Consider the following 22,194-nt stretch of genomic DNA (forward strand, 5'->3'; position numbering starts at 1 on the left):
ACCAGAACAAAAAGCCCTGGGCTGTAAGGGAGGGGCTGACAACATGGCTTCCTCCCTCCTCCAATGTCTGCTATTTATGGACTCTTACATTATTTGTGTGTAGTGTACGTTCTCTGTCTTGCGTCATTTGGCTACCTCCCCAAGCCCTCCCCGTCCCCATTCAAACAGTTGTTATTAAAACGTCAAATGTGTGAAATTAAGATTAGACTTTCATGTTTGGACTGCATTATTGGTGGTGAGATCTAAAAACGTTGGAAACTTGATTGCATCTTGTTTTGACTGCCAACCCACCGCTTAGCCTATTGTGGGGCAGTGAGATATGAGACATTTCCATGTCTTATTTTTCTCCAGTGGTTTGCAAGGTTTGCATGTTTTCAGCCTACCCTTTATAGCCGTTTTTAATCTGGGCAAATCTTATTTGTGTGTTAAAATTCCTTAACCTACTGAAGCTCTAGATTACACGCACAGTGCAATAAGTGTTTCAGCGCAACTATTTGAGCCATGCCTTAGCTGGCAAGCACCTTGACTTATAACCACATGTACAATAACGCTCAGACTCTACAACTTTCTGCTGAAACAGAAAGTGTTGTGGTGCAGTGTTCTCCTCATTATAGCATGCTACAGACTGTTTCCTCACCCCATCCCAGTAGGCCTCGGCTGCACATTTCCAGATTAATTCCTGTGAGGGGAGGGGGAAAAAACGTGTTGAAGGCACCGTGGTGAATTTAGTTTCTGTGAAGGTTGTTGATATTTGAGCTCAACAGCCAATTAAATTTGACCCCTCCCCCTTTGGCTTGTGAAGCACTGTGTTGATTTGCTGGGAATTTTTATGACTCAGGTCGCGCCACTATTTCGGTTTCTCCTTCACAGTGGTATGCGAGTATTACCATGCGTATTTTAGGTTAAACTTAATGCATATTTTTTTGTTTTTGTGGTGGAATAGAGAAATATGAGGAGTGAATGACTGACAATATACTTTTACTTTTAAATCCCTTTATTGAGCGATTGCTGCCATGGACTGACAATATAGGATTACAGGATACAATTACATAAGGATTTATAGAAAATTCTAAGATACTTCAAACCCTCTTTATTACTATGTGCTTTGCGGGTCTGGCTTATTGTCTTTATTCACGTTCACCTGACAGTACTCATCACATTTTGAATTGAATGACTTTTGAACAGGGCCTTTGGTCAAATGACTTATCACTAGCCTTTTCGACCTAGAGAGAGCATTCCGTTAGAGCACGAGGCACATTCCGTTATTTAATTACATGAACGGCCACCTAACAAAGATTCAGCCCTTGCAACCCCTTCTGTTTCAAGAACCTCTACGTAATTAAAGCCACCCGTTTGATCCTCATCAATTCTGAGCTGAAGAGAATAATGTTTCTTCAGGTGTGGCCACCACCATCCGGTCATTACTCTAGAGATTTACAGGAGTCAAGCAATCTTAAATCATTCCAGTTGCTCAGTCAGCTAGGCTAGGCTACTTTTTGATTTAATTAATATCTGTACACTGTGATTACTTTATATTTGGCAAGTGGTGACATGATCAACCATCCTCGTCTCTCCACAGCAAGGGTGACCATTCAGAATACAAATTGAGCAGCAGTCAAGGGGTTCAGCATTGTATTAAAATAGTGAGAAATTCGATTTTGTTAGGCTATGTTAATCAGCCTCCTGAACTATGCAAAGCCACAGACTGCCATGCTCATGAAGAGGGATCGCTAGCTAATGAAACAATTAAGCTTATAGTAATGAACAGGAGCCAGCTTGACCATGGTTTGGTTTTAATTTCTTCAGTACTTTAATTTCAACCATTGAACAGGAATCCAAGGGACTAGTCATCCCTCTCTACCTTTTAAAGAAGCAGTGATGACCGGAACGTGGGCATGACCACAGCCCGTGTCACGTGACCATGATAGAGCAGTATGCACTTAGTTACCGCAACAAGGCCCACCCAATGTTAGAACTGGTGGTTGTGGGGGTAACACACTGCAAACTATCCTAAATGGTGAGTGTGAAAAAGTTACCATTTTGTACTAAAAAATAAGAACATAGCACATGGGGAAGGAATTCAAGTCATTTCAGTTAAAAGAATGATAGAGGTATTTTTTGTGAACAGAAAGCCGACATCCTCCATGATCCGTTAAAAATCCATTACAAAGATATCTAAGTACAAAGTGTAGTAAGGTGCTCCCCCCTGAAATGATTATGTAAAACAGGCCTAGAGTGTCTGCGCTACCTGATAGAATTTGTTGTTGCTTCTTCATGGTGGAAAACAGGTCTGCTCTGATGGGCTGGACCTGGCATTTTACAAAAAAAAAAGGTCGACATTCTTGTTTGGTCTTCAATCAAAATAGTAAGCACCAGCTGAAAACTGCTCATTTTTACATGGTTGCATTGAATGGCCCAGCAATTAATGAAAAGCCAAGGCAGGGTTTTAAAGTTTACCTCAAAGCTGATATGATTGTTATTGTGTGTGAAGGAAATTGGCTCGGGAACTGAGATCAAGAATTCTTTGAATACACAGCATTAGTTAATCTCTCCCCTCAGTCATTGCACAATTTTCTGCATTGTAGGCAATTATAATGGCCACTTTTGATATCGGTGTGTAAGAGTCACTTTGGAGCTGCAGGCTAGTCTGTGTGCAGATGTGCACTTTTGGATGAGATGACGTCTAAGGGGTTGAGTCTATAGCAGGCTGCTGTGTATGCATGCCCACGCTGTTTTACTAAAGCTGCAGAGGGACTGCAGGAACCCACACACTCCTACTGTAAAGTCATTTATATTCAATAAATATTGGATAGCATACCAAGGCAAGTAAAGGGACTGCATGGAGTAAAGCTTACGGTGCAGATGAAGCTGTGTTGTAGAGTAGTAGCAGAATAATGAAACATCAAAGGGGTACAGTTTCAGCCTTGCCGTGAGGTCCTTACAGATATTGCTGCTGTAATCAAGGTGGAGTTCTACATTTTTTAAAAGCTTAAATAAAAACTTTAATTCCGAAAGGCCTTGAGGTAGGCTGCACTTCGTAGAATGTTTTAATTTTCAAGTGTTTTCGAGAGTAGGCCTTGGCTACTTCATCTGTATGTTCAATGTTGAAGTACAGATGATTATAGAACTTGGTTTGTTCTGGTAAGTTATCTTTTATTTCAGAGGTTATCTGTACCAAATTTTTAAAGTTACGCTCGAACAAAAACTGAGCACCAACAATGTGATTAAATGCAATATTGCGCTGTTAAGTTAGAGTTTATACGTCTGCTCTGCCAGAAATAACACAGTGGTAAGTATGCAACACAATGATGCCCCTCAAGCCATAAGGAGAGGTTAGTATTGTAAAGTAGGTCTAGTCCATGATGTTATTACATGCAAGTTGTTGGCTGCATGACCACAGGCTACTGTCCACTTACATATTGAGATCAAAATCACATCCTTGGTGTTCTACTTCGATTTAGTGTGAAGCCTGTTTTTTGAGGTTAAGTGCACTCTGTCTTTGTTGAGCTATAACTTAAGCTTAGTACCCCCAAGTGCTGCCTTGACATGACCTGACAAACAACGAGACTATGTGTTTTTGTATCTTTGAGACTTTTCGTTGGAGATTTTTACTGGGCTTAGTAAGCTTTGGCAAACCGTGAAGGCTGTTATCTACTAAACTATATTGCTGATCTAACCCACAAAGGCAGGTGGTGGATGAATGAACAGGATTGCAGCTCAGTGGAGACATCGTGCCTTATTTATCTGACTGACATGGCTGGGGTTGATTGTATAAAGTGCTCACGGGTGGAGATTTCTATTAGAGACAGTGTCTCCTCATTGTCGTTCTGTATGGAAGAATATCAACAATGAGTTATTTGCTATTGAGCTTGCAACCGAGCCAGGAAGAGATATGGGGTGCCTAAGTCACACCCTTCTACTTCCGCCTCATGTGGCCTTAAATGACCACTTCGGTCAATTTCAATATGCTGTTGTATTGCTCACGCTACCCTTGACTTGTCTCTGCCCGGTGATGCTGCATTTTTCGTCTCAGCCCTTTCCGAGATCTGAGCTATTCTAATGGGGGCAGCTTTTGTTTAAAAATTCTTAACGTAGGCGTACTCCAAATATAGATATACGTAAGAAGTGTAGTTTCTCTTCTCTAATAATGCAAAAAAATCTTGCCATAATTTCCCAATGAATATCATGCTACTACGCCAGACGTTGTTTGTATGGTTTTAGCACATCAGAGATTCAATCTTATCTTGGCCTATGACTGCGGTCAGACATTTGTTTTCTAGTACTGTATTGAAATGTTGTACAATTGGTCTCCCAATGTCAACCGACAAGTTTAACAACCAACAGTTTGAACTTGCACTGAGGCCCCGTGGGTTGACTTAATGAGGTTTGTGTCACAAAGCAGATTCTTTTAAGGAGCTTAAGGGGGAATTCCTCAATGCCACATCTGAAGAACAGGGCTGCAACCATCTAGCAATTTTGTTACCAAAAGTGTGCTTTCGGTTTCAGGGGTTTTGGTTTGTTTTTGAAGCTGAAACTGTGGGGCTTTTTTGTACATGAATAAAGCGAAATTCAGTGGAAATGTTGGTTGACTCTTTTCACAGAGCATTGGCAGTAAATCATTTCCAATTTTGGCAAAAGGCTTTAGTGCCGGCTACAGGCCCAGTAGCCTAATACTTTTACAAGCCACAAGAGTTAAAACCAGACCATATTTCTACAGTCATATATTTCAAAGGGCCATGGCACATTTTACCCCATGTTGTTACTCGCATGGTATTATTGCTGTTAGATCCAATATATTTGGCTACTAGGTTATTTGTCTTTTGATAATGTAAGCTTCGTAGGGTACATTGAATTCTCATAGTATGATGTGTGTCTGCCTTTTTTAGAACATTAGACGCCTCGTTGGTGTTACACTGCATCGCCCAGGCCAGCAGCCTTCAAGTGCCACATTGTGAAGTGCTGTAGCATTCAGGAATTCACAGTGGAACGCCTCCATTGAGCCAGAAATGCTCTGCAGCTTATGCTTATAAAAACACATGACCTCACTTACCTAGCCTCTTAAGGTTGTGACCTTGGCATTTGAAAACCCTTCTTTCGGCCGTGACCCTCTGGTCTTTGTAAGCCTGTTTTAAAGGGTGGAACATTGACTAGGCCTGTATAATGTTAATCATCCTTTGTTGGCCCATACGCTCTGTAGGTGAGGTGTTTACTGCAGCTGCGGTAGCCCAAGTATTATGGTTGTAGCATTATGTTATTACACCCATAACATTGCTTTTAAATGACCACTGCTTGCAGGCCATCCAGAATAACTTTTGAAAGCCCTTGAGTGATTACTAAGTGACATTATAGAGTGGAGTGCAGCAGTTAGCCTGGTCCTTTAAGATCCAGATACTTCCAGCCGTTGGGACCTCTTAATAGATGCATCATGAAAATGGATGAGTCATTAGACAGGCAGCAACCATAGATTAGCACCTGATAGTGAAGCGTTTGCGAAGCGGGAAAAGCAATACTAGTCATTAAGGCATGAATGTCACTGCGAAATGGCTGGTGTTGATTTAATGGGAAGAAGAAATCGGACCCTCACTTTCCTGCAATCAGGGTAGGCATGGTGAGTATAGACGCCACACCACAATTAAAAAAAACCTTTAATAATTTCACCCAAGTGGCCATTTTTATGTGTGTATGAAGTGAGATTTATTCATATTCATACTGTGTAGTTACCTGTTATTCATTGCTGTGCAGCCGGAGTAGTACATGGAGGCTGTCAGAGAGTGTTAAAAGGCACCCTTATCTCAAGGATGACCTCTCGAAAGCCATCTGTTGTGGAGCCTCTGGCTGGCTCTCGCCGTGTCTGGAATGAGCAGGCTAATCCCTCAACACAGATAAAAATAAAAATACCTAAACATCCCGCCCTGTCCGCCCCCGCCGCCACCACCCCCTCCCTGACTCGCTCCCGGCCAAGCCTTTTAAAAAGTGCTTTTTATTTAACAGTAATTGATTGATATCCACTTAACACGAGAAAGTAAAAGCGGTAGGCAGTTATTTATTTTTAGGGGAAAGAAGCCTAACAGAGACGTGCTGTGTTGTGCGGAGGTGCCTTTGGCAGGGAGGTGGCTTTGGCCCCGCCGCGGCCATGTGTCTCTGGGCTGGTGCCGCCACCGCGCTCCGCTCCGCTCCACTCCACACAGAGATGAAAGGATTTTCTCTCCCATGGTAATCCACACAGACAGTCAAGCTCTTGTGATTATTACTGCCACCCCCTCCTCCCTCTCCGCCTTCACACGCACACACACGCACACACACACACACACACACATACACACACACACACACACACACACACACACACACACACACACACACACGCACACACACGCACACACACACACACACACACATACACAGTCCTCACACTTCCCCCCGGTGCCACATCGCTCTGAATGCAGAGGCCCTTCCAATTCACCCCAAAAAGGGTTTCAAAAGGGGATTATGCTGCATAGATAAATTAAAGGCAGAACAAGCTTGTCCGTTGGGAGCGATGTCTAACATTCTTGTCGGTGGAGGCTGCATAGTGAACAATGTGGGCTAGATTTTTTTTTCCCTCAGAGAGATATGTGACATACCTGCCAACTCGCTCGTTTTTTTTCTCACTCCCTGGAGAATAATGTTTTTTTCATGCCCATCTCCCTAAATCTCTTGGACGCTAATTCGTTTTTATATCCAGTCAAGGCCGTGGTATTGGGCTAAGCACATTTTGAACGCTCAAATGTGCTGCTTTGTGTACAAATCAAATCATAAGTGAAGTCTGAAATGTAAACTGTCCAGCCTCAAGGCTAATGGAAATGATCACATGCCAAGCATGTAATGGTAGGCTATATGGGAAATGGTTAACGACAGCCATGCCAAACAGACTGCAAGATTGATGGGCAAGAGTTACCTGTTGAGCAAGTGTTGTACATTCTAACTGCATATTCTGATATAGTTTGACTTGACAGTTAAGTGTCTTTGATGAGACAAATTAGACTAGGTTGAATCTGATTTATGAATGCTGATTAGCAGTGGCTTGTGATGATTTGTGTGCAAAAAAAGATGTCACCTTCTCTTTCCATCTAGCTATTGAAAACATGATGATGGGCAGCTGCAAGGAGCTTCAAGCTATTCTTATGTTTGCCTAAGGGCCAAGTTCAAAGAAACTCCCGCACACTGACCATTTCGCTGTTCTTTCTTTAATAAACGACGTTTCGGTACTAGACCTTCATTAGGCAATCTCTACCTAAGGGCCAAAACATACCAAGGCGGAACGGAACGGTCGCGGGACGAACGCGGTCTTTCTGCTTAGTTTCGGCCGATGTGTTTTTCTCTGCCTTTCACACTGACAGCGTTGGCATGCGCGGCCAGTCCTGTTAGGGCCAAAACATACCAAGGCGGAACGGAACGGTCACGGGACGGAGGAGGTCTTTCTGCTTAGTTTTGGCCGGCGTGCTTTTCTCTGCCTTGCACACTGACAGCGTCGGCGTGCGCGGCCAGTCCTGTTCAAAACCCTCCCCACAGCTAAAGCTAGCGTGCTACTTTGCCATTCATTTGAATGAGACACCGCCGGTTGCCGGCGTGAAAAATACGCTGGAGTTCTATTTTCCAAATGCAGCGCGGCGCGGAGCCGGCTCCCGCGCCGCTGACGCCCGACTACCGCCGGTTGGTGTGTAAGGACAGATATGTTTCAATGTATTTTCACCGACGCCGGTAAAAAACGCGGCCGTTCCGCGACGCTTTACCGCCCTGGTGTGTAAGACCCCTTAGGGCCAAAACATACCAAGGCGGAACGGAACGGTCGCAGGACGGACGCGGTCTTTCTGCTTAGTTTCGGCCGATGTGTTTTTCTCTGCCTTTCACACTGACAGCGTTGGCATGCGCGGCCAGTCCTGTTAAAAAAAAAGCCCCACAGCTAGCGTGCTACTTTGCCATTCATTTGAATGAGACCCCGCCGGTCGCCGACGTGAAAAATACGCTCGAGATCTATTTTTCAAATGCAGCGCGGCGCGGAGCCGGCTACCGCGCCGCTGACGCCCGACTACCGCCGGTTGGTGTGTACGGACAGATAGGTTTCAATGTATTTTCACCGACACCGGTAAAAAACGTGGCCGTTCCGCGACGTTTTACCGCCTTGGTGTGTCAGACCCCTTAGGATGCACAGACCGACCTGCATTTCTGGTCAGGGATTGTGACTGACTACGTGCTGTCATTAGTGATATTGCATCTTGTAGCAAGAAAGATCGAGTAGGTGAATAGTACCTAGGCTAGGCTGAGCAAATTGTAAAACGGTGGCCTGTCCATTGCTAATCAGACTATTGTGAAAGTGTCTTTGCTGAATATGGAGGCGTGCACACTTGGAGTGGATCACATCACTCTCTGTCTTCAATCTCCTTGTACTACTTGGTTAATTTTCTCTATCGTAACATTACAAGGCATTTTATTATTTCATGGTTTTGAGTTGCTTATAACTTGTGTCTCCACTACACATTGACTAGACATGAATTTGAGCCCAATAATATACAAAACGTGAGCAAAATAATTTGGTGTTGGCCATAAAAACGTGTTAAAAACGACTGTTTTGAATACTGTATAACTTATCAACTGTTCACATTTTTACTTCAGTGGAAATTGATTTCGGCTGATGTGCCCCTCTGCACTGCTAACTAAGCTTACTAGCTGAGAAAGGGAACGCTAGTCATTGAAGATGCACTGTTGAGACTGTAACTGGCTGTTGAACTGCAGTGACCCATGTCTCTCCTCTAGCTACTTCCCTTTGAGTTGTACCTCATACTGCAGAGTTGCATGCTCTGTGCAGCCTGTAAGTTTGGACTGAAATGTTGTTTCCTCATGCAAGATCACATTGTAGACGTGTCTTCCTGAAAAATGGATGGGAATCTTCCTTAAAATAGATCTGTGGCCTACAACAGTAATCAGTGCTTTAGATTTTATTGAGAAAAATGCTCAACTTCAAGCATGTTGTTGTGAGCATTGTAACAGTGATTTAGTGGTGAGGAAATGGCTGAATGCAACTATTCTAGGTGTTGTGATTGACAGCTTTTGTTCTGTGAAATGACCTTTTCCTCAGCTTCATTTTATGTCCTTTCAGAAAGTGTGTGGTAATTGAATATAATTTTAATTGAGTGTTGGTTGCAACAGGGTTTAAAATTCTTTGTTTGAAAATGTCTTGAGAGGACTGACTGAAGTTTTATATGGGCAATAATTCAACTGACTGTTGCCACTGTGTGCTCATTTCCATTTCACATTAGGTGAATTTTCAGCCCCTTAAAAGTTTGAACGTTTGACATTGCTGAACCAGAAATCCAGTGAGGGTGACATATTTGCATAACTCTAAGCCTTGTATAATGCAACGGAGAAATATTGTTTGTGCTCGGTGACTGCTTGGCTCTCCCCAGATTTAGCGGGAAGCAGTCTGTGATGCAGCTGAGAACCTTCCAGTCTGACACCCCATTAGGCTAATTGCTAATTCTGTCGCTGTACCTGTCCTCAAGCACAGGCTCTGTTTAAATGAGACACCTTCAAAGGTCAGGTCTCCTGCTTAAAATAAATGGAGTCGGGATCAGAGTCCCTGAGTCACAGGGCTGGTTTGGCTGGCATAATTACAGATTGAACTGAACTCGCTGTGTATCTTGTGCGTTGTTTTCATTGCATGCACTTTAAACGGCCTAATAGTCATGGGCTACCTGTTACATTACCGGTACTTCAATTAACCTACCTAAAAAAAGGGTTTCAAACTGCACAGCGTTTCATTTAGCAGGCATAATCAGTAGTTCTGCTTGTAGACACATTGAAGCAGCAGCAGTATTTCACATTTCCAGTTTGATTGAAATATCTAGTTCATTTTGATTGAGTGCAGTTTGTAAATAAGCACACTAAAGATCAGTCAGGCAGTAAGCTTATAACTTAGGCTGCTGTGTTTAGGACCATTGAGTCCTGATTTAAAGTAAACTTACATTTAACTTTACAGCAAGACTACCTGTGATGCATTCTTGAAGGGAAAAAATGTTTTTCCTCTCCTATCTACAAATGTTTTGTCTGTTGGAGGAAGCACCACCCACATAGAGGTCTGCTGCTGCTTGGAGGAAGTGGGCAAATTCAGAAGCTCTATAAATAGGCTGGTGGTTTGGGTCTCCGGGGAAGCCTTGCAGGCTTAACAGCAACTTGTTTTCCATGTCGCTACTATACGTGGCTAGTTTAAGTCTGTACCATTAAGTTACGCTGTGTGGTAGGTAGCCGAAAGCACTTTTCTGAAAATGCCTCGAACCTGCCCAGTCACTTTTGATCCTTAACCTCATGGCATTGCTTATACCACTTAATCTGCTGGAGTAGAAGCGTTGCTTTTGTAAGTTATTATGTAAATGGGGTAATCCCATGTAGATACAGTAAAAGTAAATTGGTTGATGGTTGACTGTTGGTCTTTGGTGAAAGAATGATCTTTAGGACTTATTTGCTGTACAATGATATGGTAAGTCTGCCGTGTCATTAAATATTCATTTTAGTCGTCTTTTTTTTTTTTTTTTTTTTTTTTTAAAAGCACCACTGTGCTATATTCCTGGACTTTGAAAGATTGAAGCCATACTGCAAGTATTATCACACACTACAATACGCACTCCAAACCAGACCAAGTCCAGGCTATTTTATCTGTCTTTGTAAGATGCTGCTAACTGTTGGTTTTGGCTGCACATTGCTGTATAATGATCTGTTTTCGTGTTATCCCCCTTGGCGTGAGATAAGGTGTCTGGCTAGGCATGGACAGAAGGGGGGGGCGCTGCCTGAGACGGGAGAAATATCCTCGGTGTTTCTGAGCTGATTATCTGGGCTTCCTCTCCTGGCCCAGACCCTCCACTGGAGCACTCGTGGGTGACCTTGACAAGAATGTGGATTATTATTGTAATAGATACCGTTGTTGTGGTGAAGGCAAGAGGTGGCGTTGATGGGGGGGCAATGCAGAGGTTGAGATGGAGATGGAGGAGGAGGAGGAGGAGGAGGAGGAGGAGGAGGAGGAGGAGGAGGGAGTGGATCTGGTATTCCCCCCCATGCCCCGCTCCACCTCCCTCCTCCCTTCCAACAGAAAGAGCTTTGTTCCGGTGTGTCAAAGAGAGAATGGCCGCCCTACGCTAACCCCACCCTTGCTCTGTGTGGTGTACGGTGTCATACTGTGGCGTCAACCTCTTTCTCACCTGGATTTCCTCTGGCCTGTCATCACCTTGTGCGTGCCAACCACCGTCCCAGAAAAAAAAAGTCTGTGAAATAGCGAATAGTTTGGCCCGGTGGATCCTTTCTTTTAAAAGCAGATGAAAACTGCCATCCATCTGGCAGGCAGACTGCATCAGTATGGTGAAGGATTATGACTGTCTTCCCGTTCCCGCCAACCTATGTGACAGACAGCAGACACAAACTTGTTGTCATTTCATGCCTGACTGGCAGTATCGTGCCCCGGGGGCTTCATTGAGGAATCCTGTTGACATTTTTATTGTTTTGAATATTTCAATCTAAATGAAGTATTGGTGTAATGTCCACTAGCAACAGGAAAGAAAAGAATCACCTCAGAGGTGATCAGAGTGCCATGACTGTTGTATCTCACATCATCTTTGTTTAATCCAGTCTACTCATCATTTTGCACGCCCCAATAGGTTTAGTAATGTGGATTTTATGTCAGAGACCGTTTGCTTAGACATTACAAGGAGAGGGATAGTCCATATGGGAGCCATCATACCTCTGCAGTGCTGTCAGAACCGGATGCTTTGCAGAGCTGTCACCTCTGCTCTCTCCGCTCCGCATGAAGCGTCTTGTTGTGGCACACAAGTTTTCTCTTGTGTGCTGATCAACTGAGGTTTTTCTCAGCGCTCGCAGTACATTCAACAGCCCGAGCTTGAGTGAGGTTTTTCCGTAGGATTTGATTAAGTTGATTATGCTGGGATTGTTTTGTTGAAAACCTCAGGCAGAGCCCGTCTGTTGAGTTGTGGTTCGCTGGCTGCGGCGTTCCCTGGGACTAAACTTTCGAGTCCCTCTCAACTCCCTGTCAGTTGGTAAACACCCTTGGGCATGAGCCCAAGAAAGCCAGCTGCACTAGGCTTAGATGGTGGAGAGAGGGTGTGGGGAATCTGGAGGGATAGTGCTTCGACATGGAAAAGAGTGTTGGCTGTCTGTCGGTCAGCCAAAAGCGTAGAGATCGTTACGCTGTCCCCAAGGCCTGTGTTTATTGTTGATGCCATTCTCTCAGTTCTCCTGCTGCTATTTCACTTGGCAACTCGTTGTAAACAGCATGACTGCACAAGGGTTCAATTCTTCATATGTCCAAGTCAAATTTTTTGCCTGCGTCTGCCAACATGCAGGCCATGTCAATCCATTATGTGTCTGTCTATACATCATAGGCTATAGTTTGTAATTTGGCATTTGTGAAGTAGGCTACTTGCAGCATGTGCTCTGGGTGCTAGCATTTTTTTGAAGACAAGGCAAGCAAGATAAATGGCATGCCCCCACCCTGGCAAGGCAGAAAGGCGGATAAATCTAAAATGGCACACACACAGACTTGTACAACGCTGTCTGTTGAAGGTGGTCATATCAAAACACGTTTAATTGAATCTGGTGTCGGGCAACCACAGTCGTTCACATCAGCTCTTTATTTCTGTTCAGTAGAGCAGAGATATTTCTTTGGCTGTTTACGATAGTGACATTAGCAAGGACCTAACAGATGAACCGCAATTATGCATGCAAATTACATGGGCTGCACACTCCACAGCCCATGTAAACCCAAGTTGTTGTAACCAGTCTGAAAAGAATCATCACAGGCCATGCCTTTAAAGATTAATCCATCATAGGCTTTGTAATCATTTGAAATCCCTGTTCTTTTGAGTCATTTGGTGGAAGAAAATAAATCATTATTATTGAGGAGCTCATTTCAGGTTTCCTTGGCAACGATCGAGTGAGCGTGATCAATTTAGAATACTGGTGACCTCGTGGCATGTTTGTTTCCCATAGCTAATGAGTTAACATGCAGAGACACTCACCTCCCTTTAAATGTATCTGGCACCACAGTGTTAGGGCTGAGTGAAATAAGACAAATTGGCAGTCATAAATCATGTTTTTATTGCAGTTTATGTCTCGTTACTACGCAGCTTATTTTTCATTCATTGAGAAATATAGTAGTATCCAGTCACTGTTATTGTCCTCCACTGTGACATGGTCAAATGGAATCCTTTAAGTCATTTACAGTGGTGTCCAACAACTTGCAGAGTGTATTTTTGTCATCCATTAACAGTGTTGCGGCTGTGTGTATAATTGACCTGTAATCTTGTGGAACGGTATGATTCTGCTGCTGCCTTTTCCCCCCATAGTGCTCTGCTGATTAGCCTACAGATCATTGCATCCTGCTCTGGCTGTTTATTCTGAGTCAGAGAGACACTCATCCCAATCAATTAACCTCAACCCCTAAAAAAAGCAAGCAGACTGATGGCGGAGTAGTGGATATGATATCTTGCGAGACTAAATCAGTCTCAAATGGATATCGCATTGCACCATCAAAGCGGTTTTATCGGCTCTCATGAGGGAGCAGACTGTGATACGAGCAGAGGAGGATGTGTAGGTTGCTGCACAGTGCAATGCTACCCGTTAGGAATACTTGAATAAATAAGGTCTCATCTGTTGGCCATTCTTCGCCGTTAATCTTCCTTTGTTTATCGCAATTAGCCAACATTTGTTCATCTGTGGTGCAGTGAAAGGATGCGTAATGGCTTACTTAAAATGAATTACAATAAGCTGTCAGTGCAGGAGCTCAGGCATGTTCAGCTCGTGTTTTTGTTTTTGCTAGCTGAAGAAAAGGCCAGATAAGGCTAGACTAACCATGTCTGACATCTATGTTGTGTTGTAAGACACTGAGCAGAAAAGCAGGAGAGTCAAATGTTATTTCATAGATGTGATTGTGGTATGTTTTTATTTGATCTGGCTTTTATTTTCTGTTTGACCAATTTTCTAGGGTGTTGAAATGCGGATTGAAAGATCCTCAGAAGTTCAACGTGGTTCTTTTTTCTTTTTCTTTATTTTTATTTGATTATTTGGGTAAAGTGTCCTTTTTTCCACCAGCACAATACTGGTTCACAAGCAAGATGCTTACCAGAGAATTTATGCTGTTTGATTGCATTTCCTAAATAATGTTAATTTGAAACAGCCCAACTACCATCTGCCCATGTTGCCGATTTGGAGAATCTAGCCTTCTCTCTCTTTTTTTGTCTTTTTAATTGCCGAGTTCTGCATAGTTATTGAAATCTCAGCCAAACAGCCGTGTGTTGTGCAGTCCTCCACTCTCCTCAGTGCAGGTTATTTTGCTGCTCGTTGACACAAAATGCCTCGCAGACTCGCCATCTTAGCAGAGCGTTTTTAATTGGTCCACTCAGTCAGACTCTATTTGCCCGGCTGTCTCCGAGTTGCTTTCCTCAGTGTTAATGTGTACACACTCAGGAATGGCGCCCACAGGAGACTCATATTTTTTTCCACTCTAGTGTCACACCACGCACTTCGAAGAATTAGTAGTTGTCTGTCAGTCCCAGAGGCCATGCTTTGCTTCAAGGGGAAGCTGCTTGCACGTTACAGATTTCTGTTCAGCCCTCGAAATGCTCAGTGGTATGTTTCGAAAGAGTTCAAAAGAGGAGCAGATGTTGACGCGGCGGAACGCTGCGTAATCCGGCCATAATCCTAATTCAGATCAGGAGTAGCATATCCTAATCTCCCTTGCTAATAATCAAGTTAAGGTGTTGGGTAAGCCTCAAGGGTCTGATGAGAAGAAGGGTCTGTACTGTAGTGTTGAAGACGAGTAAAGACCAAGAAAAAGTGAGGTGAAACATCATAAACACAATGGTCTTTTCTGTTTGTTTTATGTCTGCCCACAAAGCCCATTGATTTCCCCTTTTCTCCACTGCATAGCGAGGCGAAACTAAGTAGCAGTCTCGGCCAGTGTGGCTCTTTTTAAGGAATCTGACTGGGAATGAGGTTGCGTGACACTGTGGAAAACCTCTAAAACATTGTGGTCTGCGCAATATTTAGCCAGGCAGACGGCGCTCTTGAGAAAAAGGAAATCAGACAAGGGATGGGGGGGGGAGAAGGCTGTGGAATCCATTGCTGGGTTTTAAAGACATGTGGGCTTGAGTTAACTCTGTCAGTTTGTTTGTTTCCCTGCATGTGGATTTAAGTGTTGTGGAGCATGATGTTTGCAAGCGTTTTATTGTCTCTGGCAGCGTTTGCATACTGTGGGGGATGGGGGAAAAGGGCTGATCCAGGGAGGCTGCCTCCAGGCTACACTAAAGCGAACATGAAAATACATACACAGCCACACCATTGCTTCTCTGTTTGAGAGCTGATATGGGAGCCGCCGTGCGCTTTTGTGGGTCCAATGCTAATCGCGTTTCATTTCCTTGTGCAAGCACGGTAGTTAGATTTCGGTAGCCATCACGTCTGTGTGTGTTATTGAACCTTTGCTGCTGAAAATGGATTGTATTACCATATCAACACGGTTGTCCTCGTGCTCAGCCTAATTCTTATTCATTCAGTGTGGCACAGCCTTACATTAAAGTGCATTTTAGCCTTTCTGTTCCACAAAAAAACCTTGGCTATCTTAATTGCTCAACCGTATATGCTAAATAGTCCTGCCTTAATTAAAATTCAGCAGGCTAGTCCATGTGGTCTGTTACGGTGGCTCTCACCATCCCTGTAAATCACCATAATCTGCACACGTGTGGCGTTTCTATTCATTTTTCCAAGCTGTAGTGTCGACTGTGTTTTGTGTTAACAGAACAAGGCTACTCTAAAGATTTGAGTTTGAATTTACCTAATTCAGTTTTGTGAATCCGTAGGTGCCAGAGTAGCCTTACACATAGTAGTCTTACGTAACAAACAAAATACCTATTACAAGCATTCATCACCAGCTAGAATTTTTCAATATACCAAAGGGCAACACTGGGTTTTTTTCATCATGTGAACTGGCAGGGAATGCACAGTTTACCCCCTGGCAAAATGGTCTTCCCAATCACACACATGGGCTTTAGTTGGATGTTAATCTGGAAGAGTATTAAACCTAGTTGTTCTACAGACACACAGAAGGCCTGTCTGCAGATACTAGAGAGGCGCAGAGTTTGTATCCTTGTGAAACGGGATAAATCCCTGCGAGGCTGAATCACAATTAGTTACACCCTGTTGCTCTGCTATAGCCGTGTCACGGAGGGGGTTTTGGCACATGAAGCTTTGTCAGCTTCGCCTACTTTGTCAGCAAAGGGCCGTCTTTCTTTTTGAGACTTCCCCGAAGTAATTTACCTTAAGGAGATCAAGTCCCAAGCAGCTAAACCCATCAGATTACCCCGCAGTGTTGGAGACAGATGAGGAAATGATTTTTACAACCACGTTTTTTGATGCAGTGCATCAAGCACAGAGGCGAGAATGAGCCGGGTCCACCCACTTACTGGAGATACGCTTCAGTTGCTACACAGCAGGGGGTGTAAACAAGGTGCTCAGGAGAGAGGAGAATGAAGTTATGGCCCACAGTTGTGTGCATTTATTTGTGCAGAGTTTCAAGCCGAGGAGATTGCTTGTTAAATGGAGCTCTTCCAGGAGTGTAACTCTTGCTACTGCAAACGTCTTTACCCATTAGGCACAGAAATCAGATAAAACATTTAAATGTGCTTTTATTGTCAGTATCGTCTTCTCACTGTCCTCCGTAATCGTGTCGTGAAGTCTAACATTGATTCATCTGAGCCATCACGACGCTCCTAAAAAAAAACTAAAACGTCAGACACATCCAACTAAAAGCCACACGCTGTTGTTAGTCCCCAGCAAGTTCTCATGGAATGGGGTTTTGACTTGCAGACACATGTGGAGCTAGGACATAGTCACCACAGGGGTTGAAGGGGGTTTGGGGTGCAGCGCATGGGGTGTTGGGTAGTGGGTCGGAGCTAGAGGCTGTGGAGGGTGGAGGTTGTGAATGAGTGAAACTGAATCTGGTTATTGTCTCTGCTGTTTCAGCGTTGGAATGCTGCGGCATAATGTAGCTCGCAGGTTTTTCCTCTGGTTTGATCCCCCCCCCTCTCTCACAGGATCGAATTTTATACAGGCTTGTGTCGCTCGCCCTGGTTGCTCGCTCGCAGAGAGCAGAGAGAGTGCTGGGGGGAAAATGCAGGGAGGCAGGTTGGTGCCATATGTGAAATCCATTTCATTTAGTGCTTCCTGGTTGATCCCACCCCCCTCAACACTCACGCGCACCACACACACACACACACACACACACACACACACACACACACACACACACACACACACACACACACACACACACACACACACACACACACACACACACACCGCAACCCCCAGCCCACCCCCTACACTACAACCTCCCCCCTTCAGCCATCTCATCTGGCTCATTAGGCTCACAATATGTCACGGTGCAGAATGACTCATAGCTCCAGCGCAGGGATTCAGTATAGCTGAGTGCGAGGGCTGTTTAATACCGTCTTCCATTTCCCAGCCAGCCAGGATATGGATGCTCTTTGCCTCTTTCATGTCGCTACACTGTGCCACCCTGCAGAGCTTTGTCAATATCCTTTTCAAGGCGCTTGACGCTAAGATTTACGAGACAAACCTAAGCCCTCTTTAAAAAAAAAAAGAAAAAGCATAAGGAAACATAAAAGCTTATAGGTTTTCCATATTGCTAGCAGTAAAGATACAGTCGGATCATTTGCATGTAGGGCTAGTAGGGCTGGGTCCAGACTCAGAGCAGAGAATCAGAGCGGAATAAGAATCTGAGCAAATCACTTGCCCTTGTTTTTCAGCATGGAGCAGATTTTGAAACGCTGCCAAAGGTTGGCATTGTGCAGAGAGATTCAGTTGATTGTCCAGCACTAAGCTTGTGTTTGACCAGACTGGGTTCCCAAGAGGATTTAGTCAGCGTTGCAAGAGTGCAAAGCTCTCTCAGCCCATTTTCTGGTGAAGATGTTAGCTCTCTCTCAAATCAGACTGTGCAGCAGCACTTTGCCCTTTTTAGTGCCGAGCACACGGTCTGAGATGATTTACACTCTGCAAGTCATGGGTCTTTTAAAACACGCCCCTGTTTTGATGGAAGGATTTCATTTTCTTTTTGCTTTTTGCCCCTTGGAAAAATGTCTTCCCTGACCATTTATTTTGCCAAAACTAGCCAGCTGATATTTATTTTGATTAATGAGAATGCTAAAGTGCCAGCGTTAGATATTTTATTTTAGGCTAGTCTGTGGTGTTCCCAAATTCACTAGGGTAAGTGAAATGGGGTGAAATTTAGGATGAAAAATGAACCTCTTAAATTTCAAATGTTGAAGCCAGCTGCACGAATGAATCGTAAATGACTGGATTGCCATGCAGTTCACTCCGCCACTCCTTCTTCCACCGATTCACTCGTTTGCTGATCCACCCCACACAAAAAAATCATGTGCCGTTGTTTACGCCTGTAGAAGCATCGCACAGCAGCCCTTCATTTTAAATACTCCTTATCTCCCATTTTGATTTGCATTGCTGATCATATCTGCGCAGCACGCCACATTGTCATGTGAGCGCCGCGAGTACTTCAAGGCTTTCTTGGGGTAATACACTTGTAATTCATGACTCATCCATGCACACTGTCTGATTAAATTGTCAGGCTCCTTCACCACAAGTAATTATTCATGAATCACGCAGCCCCTTCTGCTGATGGCATAATAAAAGCTGTTATTGAAATTGAATACCTCGGGGATCTTAACCTTTAAAGATCTTTATTTTTAATTGGCCAAATAAACACGTCTAACGTTTTTTTCTTGTCTTTCTCATGCTCAAAAGTAAGGCTTTCAAATATCAGATGCTTGTTACTTTTTCTTTTCCTCATTACAGTGTTATTTTGTCAAGACATGCACACGTATATGCTTACTCCCTCTATCAGGGTTGTCCCTTATCGGCTTACTTCAGTGAGCGGCGCAGCACTTTTCTGCCCAATTTAATTAGCGAGCTCTCATTTTGTGCCTCTCCCAGCCCCGTGAATTCATGCATTTTAAGTTGGCGGCAGCGACAAATAATGAGCACCGAGTTTGGTGTCTGCTGCATGCTGTGCCGTTAAAATCAGGAGAGGAAAGAGGGAGTGAAAAAGGGAAGCCGTGTGTGTGTGTGTGTGCGCGCGTGTGTGTGTGTGTGTGTTTGGAGTATCTTTCCACACACACATGGCCACACAGTGCAGGTGGATTCAATTACAAGAGGCCGCGCAGGCAGTCTGTTCCAGCACTCTCCTTCACCACAGCCAAGCCCCTTAATTGAATGAATTAGTGAGTGATCACACCATGACATGATGCGGTGTCAGAGATCGTACTGTGTGGCAAGTAAGGAGCCTCCCCGGCCGTACCTCTTCTCCTCTTAGCCCTGATCTGGACCTCAAAGGCATTCCACCTCCTACTCCCTCTCTCTTTCTCTCTCTCCTCCTTTTCTTTTTTTGTTTTTATCAGATCCGGCAGGGGCCATAGAGGAATAAGGGAGGCCCTGACCCCTCAGTCAATGGAGGCCCTCCAGAGCAATCCCCTGTGCTGCCCTAACTGAGGGCAGCTCGAGTCGCGGCTGTCTCTCCCCCTGGCTGGGGTTGTCAGTCAAGCAGTGTCTGTTGCTGCTCTCACCCCCCCCCCCATATGTCAGGGTTTCCTCCCCTGCACAACTATCTCCAGATCTCAGTTTATGTGCAGTGCGTTTTTTTTCAACTGTGTGTGTGACCTGTATTTACCCTTTCTCTCTCTCTCCCTCTCTTCTCTCTCTCTCTCTCCCTCTCTTCTCTCTCTCTCTCTCTCTCCCTCTCTTCTCTCTCTCTCTCTCTCTCTCTCTCTCTCTCTCTCTCTCTCTCTCTCTCTCTCTGTCTCCCGTGTCCGCAGATGGACTCTCCGGTCTCCACGCCGGCCCCTCCCCCGCTCCACCTCCTGGCGCCGGTGGGCACGGCCACGGACATCGCCTCACCCTGCGAGCAGATCATGGTGCGCACGCGCTCGGTGGCCGTCAACACGGCCGAGGTGGCCCTGGCCACCGAGCCCGAGTGCCTGGGCCCCTGCGAGCCGGGAACCAGCGTCAACCTGGAGGGTATCGTCTGGCAGGAGACCGAGGACGGTGAGTCACTGTCATCATCACCTTTTAAAGGGTGTGGGTTTGTGAACATTCTATAAAAGAATGTGTTGTACAACAATGCAGGATTCTACAATTCCACATTGTATTCAATGGCGCTCAACGTTCTGTAGAACTTTCATTTTCCAAACATTCTGTATATATCTTGATGATGTTGCCGATGCTACTGTTGTTGCTGCAGGTCCACGAGGGTTATTTACTTGCTCTCTCATTTGGTTTGTGTTGTTTTTTGGTTGTAATTGATGTTGATTAGCCATATTATGGTGAGAGCATGTGGCCTTTTGATTGCCTCTAAAAAACTAGCTAACCCCCATTTTGCTGTTAATGGCGCACATGCTCCTCGGTGGCCTACTTAATGCATTTGTCAGAGCGATTATGCTGGGGAGGAAACCAAAAACAAGAACTGGGCTTTATTCACCATCACACAGTACAGCATTTTCACATGCTTTTGGTCCCCTAGGGTCACAGCCAACCCAAATTGTTTTCTTGTCTGTGTGGTTTGACCTAGCATTTCTGAATGGGTTATTTTAGTACAACCCTGTTTATAGAATGCAATGTCTTTTTTTTCCCTTTTTTTAAAAAAAGGGGGGGGGGAGCCTAAAGGTAATTAGAATAAACAGTCAGGCAATGATTGAGCACTACAAAGTGACCGTGCCAAGAAACACAAGAGCACGTTAGCACTTGTTGGCAGCCAGGGAAGTCCAGCAGCTTATCTGCGGTGTCCTGGTTGCTCTCTAAAAAGGCAGCTCATAAAGCCAGCCAGGAGAGGAGAGAAGAGAAAAGAGGAGAAGAGGCGAAGGGACAGGGAGTGCAGGGGGGATTGGGTGCAGGGAGGGCTGTTGCTGAGGGAGAGAGTGGGTAGGCAAGCTTCATCAGCATTCCAAACACTCTGCCTGTCTGAATGTTCTTCTTCTCTTTCACTCACCCCTCCCTCCCGCGCTCTTGCTCTCTCGTTCACCCTCGCTTTCCATCTCCCTCTCGCTCTCTCTAATTCTGCCTTCCTATCCCTCTCCCCCTCCCCCTCTCTGTCACCCTCTCTCTCTCCTGCTGTGGGCACAGTGTGTCTGACTCACCCAGGGCTTGTCGGTGTAGCCGGTGCTGGATATGTTTGTGTGAGCACATGCATGCAGCCAGCCAGCTGCACTTATTCTGTCTCTGGCATGCCTGGGTGGATTGGTAGGGGGTTGAGAGTTGAGGGTGGGGGGTGGTGGCGGGGAGGTGCGGTGGAAACAACACGGGGTGGGGAGCGATAGAGACAACAGGGCTCTGTGTGTGTATGTGCAGGGTGGAGGAGGTGGATACTGGTTGGCCCCTCCAGCTACGTCGAGTGCAAGACCTGTTTCATTCTCACAAAATGGTTGAGAGTGGAGGAGCCAGAGCTGTGTCATCTTACCTCTCGGTTTCACTCTGATATTTAATCTGGTTCTTCAGCACAATTTCCTTCTTTACTGCGCACTCTCTCTCTTTTTTTCAACACTGTCACCCGAGCAAAGCTGTTAATCGGCTGTTGGTTTTTATTTTATTTATTTTTTTTTTGGGGTGGGGGGGGGTAGCTTCACCTCAGCAACAAATTAAAAAACGCAGGGTTGTGTGTTTGGAAAATGATTTGGTGTTATGGAGGTCAGGGTTTTAGTCTAATGTTGCATTTAATTGCCGTGCGAGCGAGGGAGGTGCTAGCTTGCGGAGCACCGCTGAGGTATAATGTTGTCCAGTGATACACGCTGCGATGCGAGCAGACAGCCCCTCTAATGACTGCCCATAAGTTACGGCACGGCTGATCGTGGCAGTGAATCAATGGTGTCGCCCGGGTGTAACCATTTAGAATTGAAAATTGGAACCATTTCTCATGTCTGTGGCGAGAGATCAAATCGTATTTTTTTTTGGTGGGGGTTGAGGGACGGGACAGGACGGGACTGCAGAAATTTTGGACCGTCATCATGTTTTGACAGTTCGGCTCGCAGGGCCCTTCAGATAAAACACTGGCAGCACAACAGAGGCTGGTGGAAACTG

The 22,194-nt window shown here is 44.9% G+C and overlaps 1 protein-coding gene across 3 annotated transcripts in view; it reads left to right on the forward strand.

The window, feature by feature from the left end:
* Positions 1 to 22,194, forward strand: part of LOC134439225 (zinc finger protein 609-like) — a 108,377-nt gene that overhangs the window by 69,826 nt on the left and 16,357 nt on the right. For all 3 annotated transcript variants that reach the window (XM_063189119.1, XM_063189120.1, XM_063189118.1), the window contains one exon: positions 19,941 to 20,169. In XM_063189119.1, coding sequence (XP_063045189.1) covers positions 19,941 to 20,169 — 229 coding nt within the window. The remainder of the gene's footprint in view (positions 1 to 19,940; positions 20,170 to 22,194) is intronic.

The sequence above is a fragment of the Engraulis encrasicolus genome, chromosome 22 (genome assembly GCF_034702125.1).
Source record: "Engraulis encrasicolus isolate BLACKSEA-1 chromosome 22, IST_EnEncr_1.0, whole genome shotgun sequence".
In the NCBI taxonomy this organism is placed as follows: Eukaryota; Metazoa; Chordata; class Actinopteri; order Clupeiformes; family Engraulidae; genus Engraulis; species Engraulis encrasicolus.